The sequence below is a fragment of the Myotis nattereri genome, assembly GCF_964212035.1.
Source record: "Myotis nattereri genome assembly, chromosome: 18".
NCBI lineage: Eukaryota > Metazoa > Chordata > Mammalia > Chiroptera > Vespertilionidae > Myotis > Myotis nattereri.
The window spans coordinates 42,522,949-42,539,512 of NC_138093.1; the positions used below are offsets into that span (position 1 = coordinate 42,522,949).

The 16,564-nt window shown below is 46.9% G+C and overlaps 1 protein-coding gene across 2 annotated transcripts in view; it reads right to left on the minus strand.

The window, feature by feature from the left end:
- The window catches only part of ATF6 (activating transcription factor 6), a 137,244-nt gene that overhangs the window by 96,803 nt on the left and 23,877 nt on the right, over positions 1–16,564 (minus strand). For both annotated transcript variants that reach the window (XM_081112587.1, XM_081112586.1), the window contains exons 6-8: positions 14,513–14,642; positions 13,543–13,743; positions 5,036–5,256 (exon numbers count right to left, since the gene is read on the minus strand). In XM_081112587.1, the coding sequence (XP_080968713.1) occupies positions 5,036–5,256; positions 13,543–13,743; positions 14,513–14,642 (552 nt within the window). The remainder of the gene's footprint in view (positions 1–5,035; positions 5,257–13,542; positions 13,744–14,512; positions 14,643–16,564) is intronic.

A 16,564-nucleotide genomic window follows, 5' to 3' on the forward strand; every position in this document is an offset into this window, starting at 1 on the left:
TTTAATCCTCATCCGAGGACATTTTCCCGTTGATTTTTAGAGAGAGTGGAACAGACAGGGAAAGACAGAGACAAACACTGGTGTGAGAGAAACACATTGATTGGTTGCCTCCTGCATGTGCCCCGACCAGGGCCCAGGCCAGGGAGGAGCCTGCAATGTGCCCTTGACCAGAATCGAACCCGGGACCCTTTGGTCCACAGGCTGACGCTCTACCCACTGAGCCAAACCGGCCAGGGTTCATATTTTTCTTGAAAGACACTCCTGTGGGTCTCCGGCACAGGCCTGGGCCTCTACCCAGGCTATCTCTCAGGGTCAAGTTTCCAGCGAGAAAAGCTGACAGATGAGGTAACGCCTCCCTCTGGACATGAGGAGACTTGCTTCTGGCTTCCTGTAGAGCAGCAGGCTCCCCAAGCTCAGCACCCCTCCCACTACAGAGGCCCACACCCAGCTGAGCCTCATCGGCCCCTCCACACTCACAGCACTGAGGCTGCTGAAATCTTGAACTTCACTGTACAACACTGACTCCAGGAAAAAAATACAAGCTCCGGTCTGGTCTGCCAGGGCCATCCCCTCCGCACTATGTCCGACACCTGCGGGTACCTCGTCCCTGTGATGACTCTGGTGACCCAGCACAGGGACTCCCAAGGGTGGGGACTGGGATGGGAAGGGTCCAGATTACTGAGTACAGAATTAGAAAGAGGCACAAGGCAAGGCAAGGAAGATGGGCGGAGAGGAAGACCTGGACCCCTCGGAGCGGCTGTTCCCTTCATCCATGGCCCTCTGAGGCTACTGGGTCCTTCTTCCCACTGTCCCCCCTCCTGATTCCCAGGAAGGGCCTTGCTGCCCCTGGCCCGCCATGGAAGATGTACAATATAATCTCACCACTTTTTTCCTGGCCTTTTGCCCAATAACCAAAACAATGTACTAATAAGCCAGGGCCGCAGTCTCGTGAACTTCATGGAGTTGCTGAGAGAAGGGGTGGTGGGCAGTGGTGGGCTGGAAGGTGCCCTGCAGGTGGAAACAGATGCTGGTTTGCAAGCCTCAGTCGGGGTCTGAAGCCAGAGGATCCAGCTCTCCCGGGAAGGCACCTCCGCCCCTGGCTCGGGGCGTGCATGAGAGCTCCCACTCTGAGACAAGGACGTGCTCACTTTTTCCATCAGGATCGGAGCCAAAAGCAAACCATATTTCCTGAAAACTTAGGTGAGGTTTCCAGACTTAAACAGAACACATTTACCAGCAAAAGGCCAGAAGAGAGAGAGATCATTTGAACCAGGCAGCGGTCACAGAGACAATGTGCAGTCGGTGCGGCCTGCAGAGCGTGGAGCGCCAGGCACGCACCCGGGCAGCAGCGGCCCAGCACGAAGCCGGCCAACAAGAGAACAACAAAGGTAGGAAAAAGGGCTGTGCCAGCATTACAAAGTCACAAAAAACTGACTGACTTTCTTTCTTTCTTTCTTCCTCTCATTCTTTCACTACCTTTATTGTTTAAAAGCATAAGAAGCACATAATGAAATTTTTCTCTTTGGCCATTTTTAAACCAGGAATTTACACTGACCCAAGTGTTCCTGACTGAGCAGGACTCCATCAGCAGACACGGGCAGCGGCGAGGTGGCCCAGGGCAGGGTTCACTCTGGGTTCCTGAGTGGCTTGGCCAGCTGATGGGCCAGACTGATGTTTCTTTACTTGAAATAAACATTAAGTCAAAACCTCTACCAGCAAACTCACCCTGAAGAGGCTCGGCTCACTCCCTGATGTGCTGGCCATGAAAAAATAAGCACAAAATCCTCAATGCAGGTTGACCAGGAAATTCATTCTCATCGTCTGTGTCTGTTGCATTGGACACAGTACTTGAAGCTTTCCTTGCAATATTGTCAACTGTAAATTTGGAAAGCAGTAAGAATGCTAGCCAATAAATATGCTAAAAAGACAGTCCTTGGTTCTGCACTTTCTCCTCTGCCATGTCCCCAACACCTCGTGCCCTATGTGCACGCTCACAGCACTCTCGCAGCACAGAAGCGGGAGACGCGTCTTTCATACCAAGAACCTATACTAGTAACGGATGTCGGGCTAACAGACCAACAGACAATCCACAGAAGTGCTGAGACCACAAAGGGGCCAGCAGTACATTGTGATGCTCGTGGTTCAGACAGTATGTACAAGGACTGGGTGAAAGCCTCTGAGGGTTAGAGGGAAGCTCCCTGGCCCCGCCCCGCACCTGTGCCAGGAGTCCACTTGGCACAGGACAAGTCAGCCTCTCCCTCAGTTCGCTGAGTCACGCCCACCCTAACCATTCTCTTCCTGGGAAGCATTTCTAGACTCCTCTGCACCTGGCTAACCCCCTAGCCTACCCTTGATCGGCTGCTACAATTCCATGAAGGCACACTAAGGTTACATCACGTATCTAACAACTGTGACATATTGCTGATCTATGGTTAAAGTTCTAATAGTCATTACTTTTTCATGTCTAAAATGTTGCCGAAACCGGTTTGGCTCAGTGGATAGAGCGTCGGCCTGCAGAATGAAAGGTCCCAGGTTCGATTCCAGTCAAGGGCATGTACCTGGGTTGCGGGCACATCCCCAGTGGGAGATGTGCAGGAGGCAGCTGATCGATGTTTCTCTCTCATCGATGTTTCTAACTCTCTATCTCTCTACCTTCCTCTCTGTAAAAAAATCAATAAAATATATTTAAAAAAATGTTTCATAATAAATATTTTAAAAGTCCTAACATTATTAAAAAACTGTGAACATTTTCTGTTGCTGGTTCCATTTGGAAGTATTACAGGGAAACATTCAAACTCATAAATGAAAGAAAATTTGAAGGGATCATTTTTTTTAATCTTTCATCATTTTTACCCTCCACAGTCTCTTGTGAAAAGAACATTCTTCTTTTTTCCATTGGTTGTACAAATTTTTAATTAAAATAACAAGGAACATGCCGAAACCGGTTTGGCTCAGTGGATAGAGCGTCGGCCTGCAGACTGAAAGGTCCCAGGTTCGATTCCGGTCAAGGGCGTGTACCTGGGTTGCGGGCACATCCCCAGTGGGAGATGTGCAGGAGGCAGCTGATCGATGTTTCTCTCTCATCGATGTTTCTAACTCTCTATCTCTCTCCCTTCCTCTCTGTAAAAAATCAATAAAATATATTTTAAAAAAAAAAATAAAAAAAAAAATAAAAAAAAATAAAATAAAATAACAAGGAACAGCCATGGCCAGTGTACTCAATGGTTAGAGGATCAGCCCACACACCAAAGGGTCTTGGGTTCAATTCCCAGTTAAGGGCACATACCTAAGTTGTGGGTTAGCGTCCAGCCCCCGACTGGGGTGCATGTGGAAGGCAATCAGTCGATGTGTCTCTCTCACATCGATATTTTTTTCTCTCTCTCTCCCCCACCCTCCCTCACTTCCACTCTCTCTGAAAAAAAAATAGAAAAAATATTCTCAGGTGAGTATTAACAAAAAAATATATAAATACATATATATTCACAGGTATGTATTTATATATACATGTATGTATGCATGAAATATTTTAATTTTTGTTATTATTTATTTACTTATTGTAGAAATTTCCCCAAACACTCAAAGAGAAAGATTACACACCCAACTTATCGCATTTGCCCATCTTCTCTCCTCCCGCCTGTGCTCCTCCCCGCACCTACCCTTCCATCTCCCCCTGAAGCGCACACTCGTGCTGCTGCCTGCTGTGCCAGAGCACCGTGCTCTCACTCTCCCAGTCCTCAACATAAACTTACACAGTCAGGTCTAGTTCGTCCCACCTACGCCTGCTCCAGACACTCATGCTCCTCCCTGCGCCTTGGCACGCTGCCACAGCGCCCGACAGGGGATGGGAACTGCTGGAGGGCCTCCACTCCCCATCTCCCGTCCTTTCGATCGATCGCCACTACACTCTGACTGAGGTTACTGCTGGTGTTTATGCAATAGTGGAGCAATTTCACACCTACATGGGCTACTGACATGCTTGTTAATTTCTGGTAGACAGAGCACCAGTAGTCTGATAAACAACCCTACAAAATTCACAGGATTTTAAATACCTTTGCAACTCCTAAGAAAGGTGAGGTAGCAATATTAACAACCATTGATACCCCCCCCTTTTTTTAATAGTTTATTGAGTTTTAGAGAGAGGAAGGGAGAGGGAGAGAGAGAGAGAAGCATCGATGTGAGAGCAAACATCGATCGGCTGCCTCCTGCACATCCCCTACAGGGAATCAATCCTGCAACCCGGACATGTGCCCTGACCAGGAATCAAACTGGCAACCTTTTGGTGTACAAGATGATGCTCAACCAACTGAGACACACCTGCCAGGGCAATACCCACTTTTATTTGAGAGAAAACATATGGGATTTCCTTTCCCAATCACAATTTTAGAGAATCTACTGTTAGCCTGATCATTTGACTTTAACTTTCATTAAGCTTTCAACTACTGTTTAATACACGACATGAGGTATTTTATTCACTTTTAAAGAAGGCAAGAATTAGCCAGTAAGTGCTATAACTGGTTTTAGGGAGTGGCGGATTTTAGGACACTTCCTGTGATTTATAAAGCATAAAAAATTTCTACAACATGCTAGGAAATTTGAAGGTTTGTAAAGATGGGAAACTATCAAGTAATCATGAAGAGACAGAATCCCCAGAGTAGCAAGCCATTTATATGCAGAGCTGAAAACCCTTCTATAAGTCAAGAGCAATGCTAAATATACCGATTAAGAACTAGTCTACAGACTAGATTCTGATTTGCCAAACGCACGTCTATCAGGAACTATCAGAGACTGTGTGAATACTAGAGGGCTCAGGAGGCAGAGGAGGAAGGCACGCGCATTTATCAGACTCTGCAGACCTGATTAAACCTTCCTGTAGATTCTCACACCACAAACCCCACCCTAACTTTCCACTACAGATTGGAGGTGCAATTTCAGCACACTGACACACTGAAACAAACTTTAAAAAACAAAAACAAAAATATGCTCTGTCCTTGTTTTTAAATCAGGCATTAAAAAAGCACGAAGTGTCAAAACTTACATCTGAACCCACACTTCTCACAGTACTCTGCAGGGCAGGTTTAGCCACAGAAAGTTTTCCATTTACTGGGCTACTGGCCACAGGGGTTGGTACCACACTGACCACGTGATTAGGGAGCGGTGTGGCTCCCCCACTGACCGCCAGGACAGGCTGCGGAGAGGGCAGGACCCCGGACGCCTGCAGCTGTACCAGGGCAGGTTGAGACAGCACCACGGTCTGACCTGGTGGAGAGAAAAGACAGGGGTCAGAGGGCAGAGCACTTTGTGGCAGGGAGAGCTGTTCAGCACAGAGGTCTGATCTGCAGGTAGAGTGAGAGGTGAGCTCACACTGAGGAATGTGAAACCACCGATCGAGCACAGGCAGCAGCAGCACACACGTGTGCCTCCCCGTGTCCTGTTTTAATGCGCCCAGCTAGATTCCTTCCCTTTCAGGTTCCCATTAACAGTATAATCCCATGTATTTTTCCTCAACTACATACATATCAAGTTTGCTAAGTTATACACAGATTTCCCTAAGTACTAACCCCTGAAATGTATTAGTGCTAAAAGGATTTTTCATATTATAAATTTAAAAAAAAAACTTTTATACTGACACACCCAGACCATATTTCAAATGTATGAGTTTTAGAAATACAACCACCAAAAACTACATATATAATAAACAGAGATTCATTAATTCAATGCTTGGATAAACACAGGGCTACAAATATCAAAAATGTTAAAACCATTTGAGATGAATTCTTAGCCAACAAACACAGGAAATATAAATCTGTAATTTAAAATAGTCTGTAGATGGAGGTGGGGTGGCGGGGGTCCATGGGGGGACAGGGGGACTTCTGTAACACTTTCAGCAATAAAGATAAATTTTTAAAAATTAAAAAATATTAAAAAGTGAAATAGATTTTCATCTTGAAGGGTGTTTGCTGGTTTCCATTGTCCAAGAGCTGCATTTAATACCAGATAAGACTCATCATGATCCCGTTTTCTCAAGCTTCCGACCAGAGGAGCTGGTTGCTGAGAATATGGCAGGGATGGTTTCCCCAGGATTTTTACAAACGTATCTCATTTTTAAATATTGGATTAAGCATTCTCCTACTGGGAATTTCTTTGGAAGCTTTCTTATCGAGTTATGTACCTTTTTCTCTTGCAATGATAATGGCTGTTTCTGGAGTTGTTTTTGCTGTCATTGTTGTAATGTTCATTTTCTATGAAGCTTGCCAAAACTCAGAAGATTCACCTTTCACCTTAGAATTATCAAACCTTAGAAACACTCAGGGGCGCAGAAATATCGATTGTGAAATGGAGGCATGGGCAGCAGGCACTAGATTATAACTTCTATTAAACCCAAATATCTTTTGGCCTTTGGACCCCTGTACGCATTGTTTTAAATAGAAATAAATTCTGGCTTATAATAAATAAATAGATAGATAGATAGATAAATAAAAAAGTGAAATAGTCTGTAGATCACTTCCTTTCCCCTACAAATCTTTTCTTAATCTTCACAGTTAGCATTATCTTAACTAGTTAAGTGCCACGATATTTTGAATTGAGTTCAAAAAGGTCCGCCGCTGTGTCTATAGATGCTTATGGCGTACAAACGGTTAAAACGATGCTAATCTGAGCAGAATCAGGATCAACAGCCTAAAGAGGACTTGCAGCACCTAACATGGCTCGTACAGCTTCCCTGGCTGCTGGCGCTTCTTTCCGAGCCGGCCCATTTATCAGGTGCTCAGGCCTCGCCTAACAGCCGCAGCTGCTGGCGCCCACCTAGCAAAATAAAGGCCCTGCAGCAACCGGCAACCAAAATGTCAGGTGCATGTCTAATTGCCTTTAAGGGGAAGCGTTACCCTGTCAGACAGTGTAACAGGAGCCTGCAAAAGTCAGCACCACATTTCCAATGAGGAAAACTAAAAATCTGCGCCATGCTTCAGAACACCTGGTTGTTAAGAACATCTGTCTTTGCTTAAAGAAAGAAAATCACTTCTATACAAAGCATAGTTTCAGACGGCCTCAGAAAGCATGCTAAAAGTAGCAGGATTTAATAGCATTTTGTCCCAGATAAATTAGTAAAACACATCTAAGAATAATTTCTAACATTTGTAATATGTATAATTTACTTAAGCATAAATGATCACTAAAGATTTTTATCTTATTTTCCCCTGGAATAGCTTCTTTTATGAAATAAAAACATAAAACAAGGAAATGACTCATAAGCTGACATAAATACAATTAGGCCAAATACGCAAATAAGGATAATTAATAAATAAAATAGCATATGACCAAGTGTTAGGCCTTTTAATAACACTTCCTAAGAAATTAGTCAATCTGGCAGGATGAAGAGTCATGCTCATCACAAGGCAGCGTCACACGGGCCCCGCCCGGAACCCAGCCGCCCTGCCTCCCATCACAGACACCACATCCCCCACAGTACGGCCCCACGGTCGCGACTGTCCTTTCCATTTCTTTGGATTGGCAAATGCGTGATGAGGAAAGCCCAGTAAGAACTTAGCAGCGAGTTTAAATGGGTCTCAGCTCATTAACCGGAAGGGCAGCCACAAACCTGAAGCCAGCGGCACGGAGACTCGGGAGACAGAGTGCCGCCTGCATCCCAGCGCAGGCTGAGCACGCGGTGGCCGCCTCGACTTCGCTCCTCCTGCCGCCCCAGGGTCCCGGTCTACGGGGAGACCACGGACTCTCACCAGTCCTTCCACAAGGGCATGTCAGGAGCACATGCTGAGTCTTCTCGGTTTAAAACTTACACTGAAAAGACCCCAAAAACTCAGGGCGTGGTCACCATGGAGAACACAGTCCTTTCAGACAGGCCCTCCTTCGGCTCACTCACAGGGGTAGGGCTTGTCCTAGTTCTCTAAACCAACGGTTCTCAACCTGTGGGTCGCGACCCCTTTGGGGTCGCGTAAGACCATCAGAAAACACATATATAATTACATATTGTTTTTGTGATTAATCACTGTGCTTTAATTATGTTCAATTTGTAACAATGAAACTGGGGGTCACCACAACATGAGGAGCTGTGTTAAAGGGTCGCGGCATTAGGAAGGTTGAGAACCACTGCTTTAAACGCATGCAGAAAAGCAGCCACACCGTCCTCTCTGTGGAGCTATCACTGTCTCCTTGCTGACAGCTGCAGCCAGGGGCCGGCCAGGCAGCCCCTCCAGGTCTGGGGCCACATGGCTCCGAGTCCTGCCAGCCTCACTGCCTCCTTTTCTCCACAGTGCACATCAGGCCCTTTAACCACAGTGCCCAGCTACCCTCAAATCAGCCAGCATCTAAGTCAAGGATCAAGACAGAATGGGGAGAAACAACTACATTTCTATACAGTGGGTTTCAGAAAACACTAAAAACTCTCATGGTAGCTCACTAGTCACAGACATGCTCACCAGATCCACACTGCTATTTGGGGCCTAAAGAGGTAGCAGCTGAAGTTAGTCACCACTGTTCCTAAGGCGGACGTACCCCAGGCTGGTCATCCCCTTTGGCAGCTCAACTTCCCCTCAGGGGTTACCTGCAAGTCCCCTCGATTGGACGCCGCTAGGCGTGACTCTGCTCGGTGGCAGTTCCTCCTTTCCAACTGTCTGCAAAGATTTCAAACGATGTAGGAAACATGCACCGCACACCTAGCATCGCCATGTGACTCTGGGTAAACGCTCTGCCCTGACTTTCCAGCTGTACAGGGACAGGACAACAGCACTCTCCTCAGAGGGGATAGAACAGTGATGGCGAACCCATGACACGTGTGTCAGAGGTGACACGTGAACTCATTTTTTTTGGTTGATTTTTCTTTGTTAAATGGCATTTAAATATATAAAATAAATATCAAAAATACAAGTCTTTGTTTTACTATGGTTGCAAATAGAAAAAAATTTCTATATGTGACAAGGCACCAGAGTTAAGTTAGGGTTTTTCAAAATGCTGACACGCCGAACTCAAAAGGTTCGCCATCACTGGGATAGAAGGAGTCAATAAGCGAACACACTTAAGCACTCAGATCAGTGTCTGGCACAGACTGGAAACCTAAGCGTCAGCCATTATTTTTATGAACATCCACCTAGAGAAGAGCTTCCACAGGGCACTGCATGTATCATCATCCACTAGTTCTCACAGTTGCTGTTATTTGATTGTTTACATAAACTTGCTAACTCCCACCTCCTGAGCGCAGTGGCCACAGCTCAGCATCCTCCCAGAGGCAATGCAGAGCCTTGCTGAAGGCCCGGACTCTGAGCCAGCCACCAAGCTCCAGGCTGATGCTGCCTGTCGCCAGCAGAGTGACCTGAGCAGGTACCCACCTCTACCCCATCCCAATGGTCCGCAAAATCTTCTACCGAGAAAGCCCATGACAGGACACCGTCCTCTCTGTTCCTGTTCCCTTCCACATTGTCCAATTCCCAAGCTCTGGGATTCCACCCCCCTCGCCACGTCCAAGGAAAATCCAGGTCTCCGGCACCTCTCACCCACAGAGCTCACACAACCTTAATGGACGCAGAGGACTTAGGGGTGGAAGTGGCAAAAGCTGTTCAAGGCAGAGAGAATGGTATGAGCCAAGAAACTGGGAAAAACAATTTAGGGACAATGGCCAGATGGGTTGGGTAGAAGAGGGTTTGTAGAAGAGGAGGCTGCTATAATACAAAAAGCGAAAATTAAACGGGGCCAAACCAGGACGGGCCTTACATGCCAGACTGGAGAATCCCAACTTGATCTTCCAAGAACTCCTTCCTGTGTCCAATGGTAAGATGTTGATCACAGAAGCTCACATCATCACCATGAAACACTTCTCCTGTATCCCCTCTTCCTCCCTCTCCATTCCCGAATAAATGGGAGGCAGACACTGCAATCTGTGCATGACAATGACGCCTCTCTGGACCCACTGGGAGAGCAGACAAGGGCCCGATCAGCACATGCCCCCAGAACAAGCACCACCTGCAGAACCTGGGAAAGCTCTGGAGTTCTAGGGATGCAGGACTCCAGTTTCTGACACTGAAACACAGTCCGGAAAAGAACACAGTGTCTTCTTGCTACAGGTAAGACCTCCTACCTTTAAACAGCCAATGGTCTACGAAGAACAAGCCCTTAGACTAGCCCTTGCTTTATACACTAAACCCTGGTCATGTTAGACTTTTACTTTTTATATGTGCTCTAACTGCTTATGGACTACAAAGAGGTTCTTCACAAGTTTAAATTCTTAGCCTTTGGGGGGGAGAAACCAAGATGGCGGCATAGGTAAACACCGGAGTTTGCTGCCTCGAACAACCACTTCAAAAATACAACTAAAAGATGAACGGACATCATCCAGAACCACAGAAGACTGGCTGAGTGGAAGTTCTACAACTAGAAGGAAAGAGAAAAGCATACCAAGACTCAGAGGAGGCGCAGTGCGGACGTAAAACACTAAGGTGCGGAGGTGCATGCGGAGAGGGCTGGCAGCTGAGGGCACAATTGTCGTTTTCAATTGGGAGGGAGTCTCAGGCTCTGAGCTCCAGTTCCAGGCGAGTCTCTGGGGACCCAGACTCATACGGGAGAAGAGGGACTGTCTGGCATCGGTCGGAACTCTAGGGCAGCTTTCTCTCAGAGGGGCATGCAGCAATTGCCCAGACACTTAGAAGCAGAGCCTCTGAGAGCTGCCATAACTGCTAGCCCCACCCTGTTGATCCCGTGGGACCCGCCCTGCCCAAGCTCTGCAGGGAGGCTTTTGCTGGATAGCTTAAGGCAGAGGCTAGATTAGCACCTCCCTAGAGATCCAGGAGCCAGGAGCCACCCAGAGGTCAGAGTGGGACCATCCAGTTTGCAGCTCCATGGAACCATAAAGGACACACTCAGGGGGCAGACTCAGTGAGCACCAAAGCCCCATTGAAGCAAGTCTTGCCCCGGAGGTGCGTCTCCAACACAGAAGTTCTCCCACTGCAGACACAGCTGATTCTCATAGCCAGCTGGCCTGGAAGTCAATTCCTCCCAGTGATACCTACAACAATCAAGGCTTAACTACAACAAGACTGTGCACAAAGCCCACAAAGGGGTGCGCCAAGAGTGTCCTCCTCAGGTAATTGGGGAGGCTGAACCACTGGGCCCTAGAGGACACTTAGCACAGAAAACCACTTTATCAACACAGGGAAGCATAAAAAATGCGGAGACAAAGAAAAAGGACACAAATGACAGAAATGGAGGAAAGCAAACGACTGGATATAGAGTTCAAAACCACACTTTTAAGGTTTTTCAAGAATTTTCTAGAAACAGCCGATAAACTTAATGAGACCTACAAGAAATCTAATGAGACCCTCGAGGTTGTGATAAAGGACCAACTAGAAATTAAGCATACACGGACTGAAATAAAGAATATTATACAGAATCCAAACAGCAGACTAGAGGATCGCAAGAATCAAGTTAACAATTTGAAATACGAAGAAGCAAAAAACACCCAACCGGAAAAGCAAAATGAAAAAAGAATCCAAAAATATGAAGATAGTATAAGGAGCCTCTGGGGCAGCTTCAAGCGCACCAACATCCGAATTATAGGGGTGCCAGAAGATGAGAGAGAGCAAGATATTGAAAACCTATTTGAAGAAATAATGACAGAAAACTTCCCCTACCTGGTGAAAGAAATGGACTTACAAGTCCAGGAAGCACAGAGAACCCCAAACAAAAGGAATCCAAAGAGGACCACACCAAGACACATCATCATTAAAATGCCAAGAGCAAAAGACAAAGAGAGAATCTTAAAAGCAGCAAGAGAAAGACAGTCAGTTACCTACAAGGGAATACCCATACGACTGTCAGCTGATTTCTCAACAGAAACTAAGCAGGCCAGAAGGGAGTGGCAAGAAATATTCAAAGTGATGAATGCCAAGAACCTACAACCAAGATTACTTTATCCAGCAAAGCTATCAATCAGAATTGAAGGTCAGATAAAGAGCTTCACAGATAAGAAAAAGCTAAAGGAGTTCATCACCACCAAACCAGTATTATATGAAACACTGAAAGGTATCATTTAAGAAGAGGAAGAAGAAAAAGGAAAAGATACAAATTATGAACAACAAATACACATCTATCAACAAGTGAATCTGAAAATCAAGTGAATAATCTGATGAACAGAATGAACTGGTGATTATAATAGAATCAGGGGCATAGAAAGGGAGTGGACTGACTATTCTTGGGGGGGAAAGGGGTGAGGGGGATGCGGAAAGAGACTGGACAACAATCATGCACCTATGGATGAGGACAGTGGGGGGGAACTGGATGGAGGGGAGTTATGGGGGGGAAAAAGAGGAACAACTGTAATAATCTGAACAATAAAGATTTAATTAATCAAAAAAATAAAAATAAAAATAAATGAATAAATTCTTAGCCTTTGGGAAGACAGTCCTTTGGAGGCCCTGAGGAAGGTTTGGAGGCTGCAGTATCCCTATGAAGGTTCACATATGGAGATACACTAAATCTTGCACTTTATGCCACGGAGCTCACAAACGCTTACCGTCATTCAGACCACAAGAACGCCTATCCCACAGGAATGCCACTTCCCACATGAAGAGGCAGCAGTTTGGACCCTGCACCGAGAGGGCAGGCACTTCCGGGTTGCTTGAGCCCCTCCAGCCTCTCACTAGCTCTGTTTTATACCGATGTCACGCGTCTACGACCGAGGAACAGAACAGAGAATCAAATTTTGACCTCGCGCTCATTAAAACCAGAGTCCAAAGAAATGAGCTAATAAGCAATCGCTGGAAATGCAGCCATAAAAGCAAATGCAACATTGTGTTTATTGACAACCCGTACCCCATTGACACCTCGTCCTCCTGGGAGTCCACAGCTAAACCCAAGAAAGACCCTGCATAGGTGTCCTGGACTCGTGTGGATACGTATGGGCATGAGGGTGATGATGAGTCACCTTCCAGAGCGACAGGAAGGGCCGATGATTCCTAAGGCTCAACAGTACCAAAGCCTCAATCGTCTTTCAATACTGACTTCAGCTCGGTTCTTAGAGAATCCAGTATGTGTGGCCATCTGGTGGGCGAAATGTAGAAACACACACAGCCTTAACTCCGAAGACAGAAGTCAGGACCCCCAAAGCTGCTCCAGGCCAAGCTCACGCCTCAGAGAATAAGAGCCTGATTCTGTTGCCAAAACACACACACTAGACCTGAGAGGCGCCCTGTTGTTTCAATACTGACCTCGCATTAAAACAAAAGTTCACAGACACAACGTCTAAGGATAAAATGTCACCAAAGAAGTTTCGCAGATTTTGTTCTTCATTACGAGTGGCTCCATAAACCACAAGCCCTTCATAATGAAAACTGTGAGAAAAGACATAGGGGATATGCTGATCTAGACAGCCGCCTCCCCTGCTGGGACAGGAACCACATGTTAGTCATCGGCAGCATCCTAGAACCAAGGCCAATTCCCAACACACGGCAGGTGCTGGGAGGCGACCACCTGAGTTAAACACCATGTGGTGTGAGCCTGTGGCTGCCAGTTAGTCCCACGCAGCTCGAGCTGCACCTGTACCTTCAGGGGGTGCGGGGTGTATCCTGATAACCGGCTGCTTGGCCACTGGCACCAGCGTGGGCAGCGCCTGAATAACGATGGCTTTCGCAGGAACGCAGGGGTTTGTTTGAGTCTTGGGTGCTGCTGGGAGCAATAAGGGCTTGGGCTGAATTGAAGGTTTGGAATTCATCTGAAGTTTTTTCTTTGGAGTCAGTCCATTTTCTGGAGAAAAACCAAACCACAAATCAATATGAAGACAAGCAAATCTCAGAAGAAAGCAAATCACCTTTCTCTACACTCTGACCTCTACAGTGGGTTATCTTGAGCTTATGACCTCTGAGTAACAGTTTAAGTATAGTTTAAGTATAGCTACTCCATACCCTAATGAACTGAAGAAAAGTCCTTAATCTGAGGACTACCTTCCTTACATTGAGGAATAATTGACATTTAACGTTATATTTGTTTCAAGTGTACAACATAATGATTCAATATAATATCTGTAGCACCAAGTGATCATTACAGTAAGTCCAGTAACATCTGCCAACATACAGGGACAAGTTATGTTTCTTGTAGTGAGAACTGTTAAAGTCTATCTCCCAGCAACTTCCAAACGGGCAAGCCAGGGTCACTAAGTGCAGTCGCCATGCTGTCCAAGAGGTCCGGGCTCGCTCATCCCGTGGAGAAATGCCGTCCTCTTTCGGACAGCTCAGCTCTGGGTGGAGGGGTGCAGCACTGTGAGATGCTTATAAAACCCCCGACTATGACCTGCAGGCAACGAGGTCACAGATGTCGCCCCACGGCCCTCACATCCAGCCCTAAGCGGAGGTGAGGGGCTGAGGCTACTGTAAGTCTCTTTTGCCTCAGAGGGCTCCTTCCCTGTCCTCTCCCCCTCGGTCCTCAGGACGAACCACACGCTCCCTCCCGCGGTTCCTCTGCGAGTGGGACCTGAGCTCAGGCAAGAGCACGGCAGCTCATCGAGAGGGAATAATACCGGGTTTGCTTCTGGGACCCGGGAGGGGCTTGTCTTCTTTCGGTGGCTCAGCTGAGCAAGGATGATTGGCACTTTCTCCATAGAGGGAGAGGGGAGACAGCTGGGAGGCGGAAGACAAATCCAGCTCCTCCTGTAGCGAAATCAAACACAAATCACACAGAAGAACACAATCCTTGAGCAGAAAATCATTTAGAAAGAGAGGCAAGACCCACACAGAAACAGAAATACTTCAAGACAACTCCTAGGCAAAGGTGTGATGTAACAGAACCTTTCTAGATTAAGTACTAAGACACTACAGGTAAAGCAACACTGTCTACCGACACCGCAAGAACAATAACAAAATACAGCTCTCCGTAAGGAACGCTCACAGGGCTAAGCAAGAGGGTGTGCAGGTGGGAGACTCTGTGAGAAACAAGGCTGGGAGGGAAGTCGGGCCAGGCATGAGGGCCCAGCACATGGGGAATGTGAATTTCACCCTCAGAAGGGTTAGAAGTCACACAAAGGTTTTAGCAAAGGACTGACACAATCAAATGTGTGATTTTGAAAGATTTCTTTGAAGATTCCTCTGTTATGAAGGTCTGGGGAGCAGGGGGCAGAGAGACCAGTTACAATCCTATTGACTTGATGCAGGTGAGATGCTGATGGCCTGGCAGGGCCAAGAAGATGAATCCTGGAGACATGAAGTCCCCGGAATCATCAAAGTTTCATAAATGACGAGATACAGAGCCACCCGATACAATGGCCAGAAATATTCATTTGAACTTTTCTTGTTATATTTTCCTTTTCCTCACTTCAAAAAGTACCTAAATCCTCTGGTACTTCCTTTTCCTGGCCTCAGAGCTTTTATCTGGATGGAGAGCACAATCATTTTTAAGGAGCTGCCAGACTTCTGTAAAAATCTCAGTCATCTGATGCCCTGGCTGGGTGGCTCAGCAGGTTGAAGTATTGTCCCCTACACCAAAAGGTCAAGGATTTGATTCCCGGTCAGGGCACATATCCAGGTTTCGAGTTCGATCACCGATCAGGGTGTGTACAGGAGGCAACTGATGGATGTTTCTCTCTCTCTCTCTCTTTCTCTCTCTTTCTTTCCCCCCGCCCCTTGCTCTCTCTCTAAAATCAATAAAAACATATCCTCCCCAGGATTAAAGAAAAAAACCTTGGCCATTTCAAAGACGGGCTAGGCATTGCTAAACTAAGAAGACCATTCATTCCAGGTTCATGGCTGAAGAGTTACAAAAGCAACCATCTTGCCCTGGCCAGTTTGGCTCAGTGGATAGAGCCTCGGCCTGTGGACTGAAGGGTCCCGGGTTCGATTCCAGTCAAGGGCACATGCCTGGTTTGTGGGCTCGATACCCAGTAGGGAGCATGCAGGAGGCAGTCAATCAATGATTCTCTCTCATCATTGATGTTTCTTTCTCTCCTTCTCCCTTCCTCTTGGAAATCAATAAAAATATATCCTAAATAATAAAGAGGTAATATGCAAATTGACCATCACTCCAACACACATGATGGCCGCCCCCATGTGAACACAAGATGGCCGGCACAAGATGGCCAGCAAGGGAGGGCAGTTGTGGGTGATCAGGCCAGCAGGAGAGGGCAGTTGGGGGGGACCAGGCCTACAGGGGAGGGCAGTTGGGGGGGACCAGGCCTGCAGAGGGCAGTTGGGGGGGACCAGGCTGGCAGGGGAGAGCAGTTAGGGGTGACCAGGCCAGCAGGGGAGCAGTTAGGCGTCGATCAGGCTGACAGGGGAGTGGTTAAAGGGTGATTAGGCTGGCAGGCAGAAGTGGTTAGGGAAAATCAGGCAGGCAGGCAGGCGAGCAGTTGGGAGCCAGCAGTCCTGGATTGTGAGAGGGGTCCCAGATTGGAGAGGGTGCAGGCTGGGCTCAGGGACACACCCTCCCCCATGTGCACCAGGCCTCTAGTTTTTAAATTAAAAAAAAAAATAAAGCAACCATCTCAGTCTTTTGTGTCTTCAAAGAATATCTGTTCCAACCAGGAGAGAAGGTGGCAGGGAGGAAAGACAGTAAACCATAAATGAAAAATCCTGAATCC